Below are 12,269 nucleotides of genomic sequence, written 5' to 3' on the forward strand. Positions count from 1 at the left end.
CTGCGACCGGACGGCTGCTGCAGACTCGTCGTCGCTTGGATCTCCGTCACGGACACTCAGGTCAGTAATATCGAACTTGAAAAATATTTAGTTTTAGAGCGTCACTGAGCAGCGCTCCGCTCAGCTTACGCATCACGATACGATGGTAACAACTTACCGCCGGCTGGTGGTGAGCGTCGACCAAACAAACAGGCCGAGAATATAGCCTTCCTCTAACTTTGTTTATCTCATCAAGGGCCTAGGCCGCCGAGGCTCTGTGGCATTGCAGGCTTCGGATATCAGCGGTGGGAGGGCACGGGGCTGATGGGATTTCTCAAGGAGTGCGAGACACGGGACTGCAGTCAGTTGCTGCTACATGTTCTATCCTGAAGCTCCTCTGACTGCGCTCTGAGTTGCGCTTGAGTTTAGGTGCACTGAAAGGACAAGGACGTAATAAGAGTCAAGCTGCAGCAACTCAAACTAGCATCATGATTATTCACTTCTGTACAGTCTGTCCTCTGACAGTAGGACCGGATGCCGGCGACTCATCGCGGCCGTGGCACACATTTACTTAGTGCTCATTCTCAATATATTTAGTTTGAAGCTGAGCGTGCGTCTGCATGAGGCTGTAGCTCACTGCTCGTGTCCTAGGCTACGCTGAAATGGTGCCTTTGCAGGCTGGGCAGCGAGGTCAGCTACAGTGGCTCTAGATAACTGATTTATATTATAGCAGCTGAGATCTTTTACCGCATAATACGATGACTATTGGGAACAAAAGTAAAGTACTGCTTAGGATAACTGCTGAAATAGGTTAGCACCCTTCCATTTTTCGTGCTTTACAGCGCTTTATAGAGCTTCTTAGAGTTTCTTTTTGCTCAAATGGGTCTAATTAGTGATATTTATATATTTACCTTGTCTTCTTTGCTTGATTTTGCACGCAAGAAAGTGTCACTCCTAGTTGTTGAAATGTCACTCATAATTACACTGAAATTATGAAAATGTCACACTTAGCAATCTGAAACCTTGGCAGCTATGAATACTAGACGCTACAGTAACAAGCCACATTTTCCACTGAATGTCCAACACACACAGGGCATCATCAAAATAGCTTACATCATGGTGCTGCTGTTATCGCGCATGTCTGCAACTTGTTTATATATGCATCGTACTTTCACCTTAAGTGAAAGCGCGATGCATATATAAACACTCGTGTCTGGAAGAAACGCCGTGCACGAGCGGGGCCTAATGCAGACAGGGCGGACACAAACCCCGCTTCCAGAGAAGCAGGACACAAAAGCGGCAACAATACAGCTCGCCAAGGCGAAGCAACGCTTGCGCGCTGCAACGCAGGCAAGACCTAAAAATGAAGACCTTGAGGCATGATCGCACTGCAACAACATGCGCATTATGGAATCTCAGAATCTACTAATACTGGCAGAACTGAGCTTGATGTGGAAACTATGTTAATGACTATTTGGAGCTGATAACCTCTCCAACCTACCGGTGGTGAAACGTGCTCACAGATCTCTACTTTCCGCATGACTACATGCCATATATAGCAGTAGAAAACGATAGCATGAGCCCGATCCCTTAAACGTCATCTCACCAAATCAAGTGCATAATATTACAAGGAAAGAATTTGCCACATAACATTGCACCACAACAGTTACTTTATTACCCATCGATATCGGTAACAGGCAAACAAAAAGCACTCAAGATCCTCAGGCAAGCCTGAAGAGCATGAAAGACATCTACCTGAGAGGAGAGTTCCTTAGGCTAGAAGATATACTTAGAACACAGCGAGACACCTCTTTATTGGTTTTCATATATTACCAGCTCCGCACTGCTGTGCAGGCAAGAGTTCCCCAATACCCAAACGAACCTTCGACCCCATGCGCACTACATACACTATTAAATACTACACGTAAAGGGATTATTGCTAAGCTCTACACCTCTATGCAAAATGACAGACCAGCAACACCTGATATAGCACTAGAAAATTCGAATATGGAACTAGACCCGCCGCTAACACATACGGACTGGACATTCTGCTGCTCCCAAACAGGAAAGTTAACTTTTAAATGTAATCTGCGTATATAAAATTTAAAAAACCTACATAAAATATATCACACCCCAGCAAAACTGCATCGGTTCAGGTGATGTGGGGCGCCAAGGGCAAATTTTATACATTTGGCATGGGGCTGTCCTCCAATATACCAATACCAGACACTTACTACTGAAGTCCTCTCCGACATGCTACTGGGGCATGTACAAATGCAACCACGTGTATTTCTGTGAAGGCGATTCAACAAGCAACGTGAAAACTGGCAACAGTGGCATGGTCAATGGCCAAAAGAAGAGTGGCGATACACTGGGGTAAACGCCCACGAAGCAGTAGTGGATCTCAGAGCTGGTCTTTTGTAAATAACACATAAAATCATATGCTGAGAAACTACCAGTCATCGTGCCTTAAACCATGATGGAATCACCTTAATGGTAACCTGATTTATGAGAACATGTTACTGAATCGAGACACCTGATGTTTTGTTACTGCTAGCTCGTGCTGCATCTGTCAACACAAGTTTTGCCTGCAATATTGTGATGTTTGTTTGTTTTCTTCAGTTCTCTATTGTATGCTGTCATGTAACAAAACACAAATAAAAAGTAATATAAAATAACTCACTGCATAATTCACAAAGCCATCAAACCCAGCACACCAATCTGTCTGGGTTACAAGTTCACCACCTTGGGTGGCTCACAGCCCTCCCAAGACATCATTAGACTAGAGAATAAGAAGTGCAAAAAAGAAAACACAAGACAACAGGTCTTCCCCATCTATGTACCCGTGATCTAGTACAACATCCCCATATCCATCAAAACAGACCCAACACTGCTACAATTAAGGAAAGAGCTGACGCTCAAGACACACATCTTTAAAGAAAGCAAGATCAGAACCAAGTAAAAGTGCCCCTCCACTCTGAGAATCCAGCATCACCTCTAATCACTCATTGACTGCATAGTTGCTTTTAACCTTGTACTTTTCATCTAGGTCTGCATTATACAAATACCCATTATATATACATATATATATTTATATTTACACACACACATATGGATTATATTGGAATGGTACACCACTGAGATCTTTCCCAAAGTATATAATATACGGACAAGAGTTCCTTGTTTTGCTTCTCCTTTATTCAAATAATGTCAATGCAACAACTCCAGCTAACGCATTTCGTTCAATTGACATTGAACTTCATCAGGGCTTAAACGTAAAATCGGTCCAAAAAAAACAATTTGGGGTAGCAAGAATAGAAGTGAATCGAAAAAATGGTAACTTGCTTAATCTCCCCATGGTTTCATATGTAAAGATCAACACAACTACAGTCAAATACAGAACAGTTCCATGAAAGGGCTCAGGTGTGTAGGCCGGTCATCCATACCTTAGCATCGTCTCCAAGACGTCCAGTCTCGGGTTCATTCAGACACAAACACAGTCCCTCTCTCCAGCTCCCATTCTTGTCATGTCTCACGTCAAACAGTAATCATCTCTGCCTGGGTCTCACCACCCAACCCCACCTCTCCCTTCCTTCCCACTCCTACCATGTCTCACGTATTCCCACCGTCCAAAACAACCAGGTCTCAACTCCCTTCAAACGGAGTCTCAGGTATTTCAACCAAACTCAATTTTACCCATCTCCCCCATTTCTCACATGCTTTCTTGTCAGGTTTAACCCATCACTCCAGCACTAAGTTTCACTAATCCCTCCCCCACTGATATCACTTTCTTTCGTAAGCTCTCAACTCCTCCTCTCAGATTCACCTCATTCTTCTCTCATATCTCACCTCTTACCCTATTCAGGCTCATCTCAGAACCTGGAGATCTCTGGGTATTAATTCATGGTCAGAAGCAAAACAAACCTATGCGAAATGTGTTTCTAAAAAGTTCACCCTCTGCCCATTCCTTCTCAGGGCATACACACAAACATGGAAAACCTACCTACATTTATCAGGCTGCTAACTCTTATTCTTGTAAATGTTGCCGAAAATCACATTTATTTGGAAAATACCTGAACATTTAATTTTTCATACTTATCTACCTTGTTTTATTTCCATTCCTCCAAGCAAATACATCTTTCACAAACAACACATCATTACATGCCTTCAGAAAGATGCTATGTGTAACCCAAGTCCCTCGTTAGCGCCTTTAGTGGAATGACAGTGTCAATTTGTACACAACAATCCATTCTATTTTACTAACGCTTGGAACTGTTCTTCTAACATAGCTCTTATATTCGCTGTAGTGTAAACTGTAATAATAGTAAGTACACTGATGCCTTCTGTGACCTAGTTCAGGCCTACCTAAAACTTTCCAAATACACCTGAATCACTGTGCCCATCAGTCTCAATCTCTAAGGACCCCACTGACTACAAGTATTCAGCTCCTGGCCCAGTATCTGCATCTCTCTTCATCCCTGGTCCCAGCTCACCCTTCCTCCCCCCCCCCCCCCCCCCCAGTCTCACTGCCCCTCTTCTGGCGTTTCACTACTCTACACTCCTTCCCTTAGTCCTCAATCATGAGTGTCTTGCGCCTATCTATAGTTTTACCTCACTCCGTGTCCCCTCTCACTATGTTTTTGCCTCTCCCCTACACGGGTCTACCTTCTCTAATTGGTCTCACCTCGCTCCCCCCTCCACTCAGAGCCCCATCCTCGCCCATGGGGCATCTACCTTTCTCCTAGTGCGTCTCTCAACCCACACTTAACTCTTTCCCTCAACGCCTTAGCCTCCCCTCTCTCCCATGCTTCCTCTCTCCCTCCATCCCCTCTTTCCCATGCTAGCACCTCTTGACTACTCTCTCACCACAGTCTTCATCCCTACTATCAGCCATCGGTCCCCTCCGCCCCCCATGCTAGTCCCCTCAAGTAACATTTCACCCCAGGGTTCCTCTATCTCTCCACCCCCTGGTTTCCCCTCTCTTCCATGCTAGCCTCCCTTAAGTATCCTCTCACTCCAGAGTCTCTCTATCCCTCCACCCCGTGGTCTCCCCTCTCGTTTATGCTAGCCGCCCCCTCCTCCCCCCAGGTATCCTCTCATCCCTGGGTTCTTCTATCCCTCCACCCCCTTATTGTTCCTCTCTCATGCTAGCACCCCTAAGTATCCTCTCACCCCAGGGTTCCTCTATCCATCCACCCCTGGTCTCCACTTTCTCCCATGCTAGGGTTCTTCTATCCCTCCGCCCCCTGGTCTACACTCTCGTTCATGCTACCACCCCCCAAATATCCTCTCACCCCTGGGTTCCTTTACCCCCTCTCTCATGCTAGTACCTGAAGTATCCTCTTACTCCAGGGTTCCCTTATCCCTCCTCCCCCTGGTCTCCACTCCCTCTCATGCTACCCCCTCCCCCTCGAGTATCATTCACCCCATGGTTAATCTGCCCCTCCACCCCTTGGTCTCTCCCCTCTCTCTCACACCTGGGCTCCTCTATCCCTCCACCCCCTGGTGTCCCCTCTCTCCCATGCTAGCGCCCCCCAGTATCATCTCACCCCAGGGTTCCTCTAGCCCTCCACCCCATGGTCTCTCATGCTAGTCCCCTTAAGTATCATCTTACCCAGGCTTTGTCTGTCCCTTTCGCCCCTCACACCGCACTTCTCTTTAAAGAACCTCCTCAAGCCTCACTCACCACGGACTTCGCTTATTCCCTCACTCCAGGGCTAGGCCCCCGCACCCCAGGCTTCGCCTCTCCCTTCCCAGACTCACCTCTCTCTTCCGCACGATCCCCCGGGCTCTCCTCCTGCCGATACCCCTCAGCGCCCCCTCCAGCTCCTTGACGCCCGCTCGGTTGATGTCCACCGCGCTCCTCCGCTGAGGCTCCGGATCCTCCATGCTCTCTCTACCCGGGTATCTACTCCGACCACAGCCAGGAAACTCCGAGGACCTACAGGCCTCCGGACGCATGCGCAGTGCGAGCCGGTGCTGCCCGGCACAGCGAACCGAAAAAAGAGCCTGAAACAAGCTCCGCCCAAGCAAAAAGGTGAAAGGATAAACAAAAGACAAAACACACACACACACACACACACACACAGTTACTTTATTTTTTTTTTATACATATTTATATAGCGAGAGGTGTCAGAGTGCTTTACAATGGAACTGGTTACATTGCATAAGGACTTCAGAGTACATGAATAACTAAATATACCAAACAAATAAACTCTAAACAAATAAACTTAAAACAAATAACCTCTAAACTCACATAAGAATGGTAGTAAGTGCATATGTCTACTACAGATACTAGCGGTTACAGTTCTAAAATTTACAAGTTGCAAATTCACTCAAGATTACATTTTAAGAAGAGTTGAAGCGGTTAGGGTTGGACAAATATATATTACATGTGTACAGAGCATGATCTTTTTGTCATTACAGGGGTTCTTGCGGTGCACACTCAGCCTGGCCTTCAGGGTCCTGTTGCACTCACCAGCGGTGATCTAGGGCCTGGAGTGATGCTCGAGCTGGTGATGTCCAGATGTCCCCCACACCCACAGTCCCAGTTGCTTCAGCACCTCCAAGGCAGCAGCAGAGATCCCCAGGGGCCTGCAGGGTGCCGATGGAGGTACTAAAGTTTGCTTCTGTGTTGCTGAACCCAGCACACGGATTGGGGTTGAGATGGGGCAGGAGGGACGAGCGAGGGGGACATGCCACTGGAATGTCCAAGTCAGAGGGGGCTGCGGGTGCACCTTTGGTGCCTACATGTCAGCCGCGGTAGTCTCCCTGCTACCAGTCGGCTGGGCACAGTGGGGCATTGGCAGTGCACCTGGGGCCAAATGGCCGAACATCAGGGGCAACCTCCCAAACACCAGATGGTGCACAGCAGTCTCCCTTGCACTGGTCACTAGGCATGGCGGAGCACATCAGCAGACCCTGGGCCACTGTTAGAAATGGGGTCTCTAGTTGGCAATGGTTTGCACCTTGTCCAAGTAGGGACCCTTCCTTCTAGTCAGGATAAGGGAGTTACATTCCTAAAATAACACCTGCTCACCCCCTTGGTAGCTTGGCATGAGCAGTTAGGCTTATCTTAGAGGCAGTGTGTAAAGCATTTGCAAGGTTAAAAAGAACTCTCTTGGACCATATTTTATTCCCAAATATCATACAACTATATTTCAATCTTCAAACATCCAATCACTCAAAAGATCTCTCATTGATCACGAACACGGGCCCTAAGAACAATTATAAACACATTGATAAAGACTATAATTGGTATAAAAATAATTTTATTTAAAAATATATTTTCTTAGAAACGGATATGGTGTAGAAGACAGCGTTCTCACTAAGTGTTAGCGTAAGTACTATGGAAGCGACCCTTATTTTTGAAAGTAGGAAGGATTATACAATTTAACAAGTGGGCTGTAAATAACGAGATCTGCTTTATTAGGTAGAGGCTGTGTTCTTACCATAGAAATAATAAAACCAAATAGCTTTTAGCAAATAGGGAATGGTAATTATTGGACCATTGACATAGGTCATATGCTTTTTTGCTAAAATTACTGATCATTTGACATTATACTCTTTGGATTAGTATGCATACATATGTATATATCATTTCAGAGACTAAACATAACAGAGGGAAGCAACAACGGTCAACAAAAGACGCATTGTCTCCCGACACCCTAGTACAAAAACGCAATATATTTTAATAAAAGTTGTCTTGGAGGGATAATTTCGTAAATTAAAGGTAGGTGAGATGCTTTATCATTGGATCAGGGTATAACGGGGGAGTGAAGATAGAGAGCATATATAAAAAAGACACTCACAAACACCCATTGTTTATGTCCCTTATTTAGGATCCCACTGACATAACAGGGGATCAGGTCTGACCTGGACCTGAGGCGGATCACGTATCGAACTTCGCTTAAGATTTAAGGAAAGCTCAGTCTTTACATTGAAAAGCATTATAGGCTGTAGGTATACAAGTATTGAGCTATTAACAGTGGGGAGTTGGGGGATGGTCGAGTAGGTTAGCAGTGATCAAGTAACCTAAATGAAGAAATATTCATTTCTCCCGTAGGACTTTTACTGGCCTAAGATTTTTAAAGTATTTTATCATCGCTGTGTCTCCATATAACGCTGGAGGTTGGTAGATCATTCCACATTTACTGAGAAGGTGGGTGTTATGGATATAAGGTTCCTTAAAAATTAAACCTACATATGTGGTCTCCATCATTACAACACATTTTAGATACGAGAGTTGACATGACATCTCTATTTAGAGGTATAATGAGTGTAGTCGTTCACGTTAAAAGAATAAGCCCAGGCGAGGCATTCCCCCTGTTTTTTATATAAAAGTCTAAATATGCCATTAGCATTAAGTCTGAAAAATAGTAGTTCCTAAAGAGCTAATCAACAAGGTTGTGAGTATAGTGTGGTACGGTTGAATGAGTAATGTCTCTCCCGCTTGGTGTGGGTATGTATGCAGGATGATAGAAATGATAGCTACGGACCACTACAAATAATTGTAAAATCACATTCTTAATATGTTTCCTCTATTTGAGAGGATATAGGATGAATTAACTGTTTTAAAGAATTTTAGTAATTGATATTGTGTTTGTAATATTCGTTGATGTAAAAATATATGGTTGTGATTTTTCTGTGTTTGTGTTTTCAATTAGGTGACATGAAATTGCACCAGGTATTGTATCACTATGAGAGACAATTATTACTCTTGTCCTGATGAAGGTGGTTTTTGTATAATTTACTGCCACCGAAACGTGTCGACGCCCTTTGTTTCTTTTAGGTTATATTCAAGGAACTCTCTATGTCCAATCACACAATTCATTGATGGACTTTTATGAAATTGATTGATTCACTTGAAATAACCGTATTATGATGATCTGAATGTTTCACATGTCTGTTGACTCTCGTGTACTCTAGACTTTGATTATTTGTTGTTTGTAATTACATTGGTGTCATTTTGATTTTAACCATGAACACTTTCTAAGAAAATATATTTTTAAATAAAATTATTTTTATACAAGTTATAGTCTTTATCAATGTGTTTATAATTGTTCTTAGGGCCCGTGTTCATGATCATTGAGAGATCTTTTGAATGATCGGATGTTTGAAGATTGAAATATAGTTGTATGATATTTGGGAATAATATATGGTCCAAGAGAGTTCTTTCTTACCTTGTACCTGTGGTTCCCTGTCTCTTGGTTAGTGGGGTCACTCCCTTTTTTAGGGCTCGCCTAGCGACGCAGCGCATGCTCGCTTGCGAGATCTATTGTTGTCGATTTAGCTTCCAAAGCAGGGATGGAAGCTCCACCCATGCTTCTGATTGGCGCGGCTCCCAAATGCGTGCTTTTCATTGGGAAGGAGGCATGTTTTGTTCCCTCCCTGTCTCCTGCTCGCCGTGCCTGCCCGGAAAGGAGATGTGCACGCGCACGGCGTCTCTTTCGCTCGCGGCGTTTCAGGCACATGTGTGAATTGCGTGCTTTCACTTTTATTTCCTTTTCCTCACACACGGCGTCTCTGGCGATCTCGGCTGGACAAACTTAATATTCATAGCGGCCACGCGCCTTTGTTTTTTTTTACATTGGTGGCATGCCGCGTTTGCGCTTGCATGCACAGTTAATTTCTTCTGCTGGAATGCATCGAGGGACGAGGCTCGGGCGTCCCCGCTTGGTAGTGTGTCCGGGCGGGCAACTGATGACCGCTTTCATGGTTTCGGCACGTCCGTTTCCCCATCTCAATGCCACAGACGTTTAGCCGAAAGTTGCGCCAAAGAACACCGGCATCTTGCAAGGTATTGCTTTGTTTGTTTTGGCTTGTTGAAATATGTATGTACTGCGCACTGCAGCATTTCCAGTCAGATTCCAAAATTGTTGTGATGGGGATAGAGGGGCGATGCCGGGGTTACTAGAGTTCAAAGATATATCCGTGGACGCCAGACGTATCATTCTGGGATCTTCGTTGTAATAACATAACATAACATAACATAACATAAGGCTTGTAAGAGTTACTTAATGCTTTGGAGTTTTGTAGGGTCCACTCTGTGACGTCGCCGTGAAATATAACAGTTGTATTAAGGCTCGGGCTATGGGCGAGCAGATCTGAACTGACAAACTAAAAGGAAGTGTCCTTACTAGAGTTCGAGTGCACCCCCGGCTTCCCGTGCCCGGTGCAGTCATCGTGAAGGCTTCAGCCGCCTCACTTAAAACCGGAGGTTCGTCCAGCTGAAGGGCCGCACGTTTCATCTCCTCCTCTTCACTATCAGGAACGCTCGAGTTCTTTAAATTGTAGTCACTTTTCTTGTCCACCGTGCCTAACTGTGAGCATTGCAGAGCGCAGGTGTTACTATCACCCTCACACTGCTAAAGTGTACTTGAGGCGCGTGCTTTGAATTGCCATTACGTGGACACGCAACGCAGCAGGGCCTAGACCATCAGAGTTGCACAATCTCGGTTTGTTCCAAAGTCGTTGCTATTGTGAGATTCTGTCCCTCTGTGTGACCACCTGAGGATATCACTTCTATGCGGAGCTCAGACCCCGAGCAGAGCCTGGTTCTGCTCTGCACATTCGGTGCAGCTCGGGCGCTGGCTTGGGTTACAAGGGCCCGACCCCAGTCAAGGGCCCCTTTCATCTCTGGTAGAGGCCAGACGTAACGGGATAGCCGTTACTGCCTTCAGTGTGCTGAGGCGGGAGGTGTCTGCCTGCCCATGAGGTGGACGGTTTCTCATATGGAGAGAACGCTTGCAAGATGCAATATTTGTATGGCATTTGAGACGCAGCCCACACTACGCTGTTTAGAGATCGGACTGTTCTGAGCTTGCAGTCTATTATATCCCCAATCGGATGAGCACAGTAGTATCCGTGTGTGCAAGTTCACAAGTGCCGTGTAACTCCGTGGTCCAAATATAAAGCACAAATCGTTTGAATGTTTTTTGCGACAAAACTTTGTACATGATAATAAAGCGGTTCCTTGGATCATAAACGGTTGAATGGTTACACAGATCAGTGGTGGGGGTGACTTGTGATGAACGAGGCAGTGCAGAAATCCTGCATGTGTGTGACTTATAGATAGGGCCAATATAATTATGCGGCAGGGGCTGACTGCATTTTGTGGCAGGACTGACTAATTTATGTGGCAAGAAAAGGCCAATTATTCAGCGCGCCATGCGCACTTTCACTTTCAAAGATGGCGGGACAATAGCGGGCGCTTGTTTGCAATGCCATATGTCTCGCATTTACAAGAGTTTGATTTATTGGCATTGCAAATGCCAATAGCTTAAAACTCTCGCAAATGCAACACCTATGGCATTGCAAACATTTTTTTTATAATTGTCAAAGCCCCCATGCCGCACGTTCATGTACATGAAGGCCGCGCCTCTTTCTTTAGAAGAGCCGTGTCTAAGGAAAGGAGCGCAGCCGCTATGGAAGTGAAACCGCAGCAAGGGTTTAAAAAAAAAACAAAAAAACATTTGTTTAACGAACAGATACGTTTTTTGTTGTAAAAGCCCCCATTTCACTTTAATAGCGCCCGCGCACCTTTTGTTAGACACTGCTTCTTTAAAGAAAGGGGTGCGGCCTTCATGCACGTGAAAGTGCGGCATGGGGATTTAACAACAACAAGAATATCTGCAATACTATAGGTCTAGCATTTGTGAGAGTTTAAGCTGTTGGCATTTACAATGCCAATAGCTCAAACTCTCGTAAATGCGAGACCTATTGCATTGCAAATGCTTGTTTTCATATGTAAAGCATTTGCACATAACCAACAGTAATACAGTGTAAGCACTACAAAAGGACACCACACCAGTATTAAGAAATCTTCAGTTATCACAATAACCTTGAAAAACAGTTCCTTGAAGTCGATAGCTCCCTCTGGGGCTATCACAGCGCCGTGAACAAATAAATCCAAACAGTTCTGGCGGACCGTGGCGTAGCGGGCCAGCTACGGTGTCAGGAAGACCCGCAAAACAGTACCATTAGAAATTCAGGGCGTCAGCAACCTCTCGTTGAGCTTCCGAAAGCACGGCGTCCGCAGGAGTCGTTCCAGAGGTCGATGCAGGAGCCGTCGGGCCCTTGAAGTCACACGTGTTGCAAATCGAACTCCTCACGGTTGAAGTCAGAAGCACTGGCATCAGCAGGCGTCGGGTGCTGCAGTGCAAAGTGCAGCGGTGCGGCGTGCGATGCCCTCAGGTCGCGGTGCAAGCAGCAGCTCAGTGGCGGCGTCAGATGGCGGCGTCGGTGAGGCCAGGGTCACGGTGTGAAGTGATGCGGTGCTCGTTGCGGTG

General features: G+C 45.6%; 1 protein-coding gene across 2 annotated transcripts in view; it reads right to left on the reverse strand.

The window, feature by feature from the left end:
- Positions 1–5,951, reverse strand: part of LOC146806345 (F-box/WD repeat-containing protein 7-like) — a 458,999-nt gene extending 453,048 nt beyond the window's left edge. For both annotated transcript variants that reach the window (XM_085623550.1, XM_085623549.1), the window contains exon 1: positions 5,743–5,951. In XM_085623550.1, the coding sequence (XP_085479676.1) occupies positions 5,743–5,940 (198 nt within the window). In that variant the 5' untranslated portion in view covers positions 5,941–5,951. The remainder of the gene's footprint in view (positions 1–5,742) is intronic.
- Between the last annotated feature and the right edge of the window lie 6,318 nt (positions 5,952–12,269).

Source organism: Triturus cristatus, chromosome 8 (genome assembly GCF_964204655.1).
Source record: "Triturus cristatus chromosome 8, aTriCri1.1, whole genome shotgun sequence".
Taxonomy (NCBI): domain Eukaryota; kingdom Metazoa; phylum Chordata; class Amphibia; order Caudata; family Salamandridae; genus Triturus; species Triturus cristatus.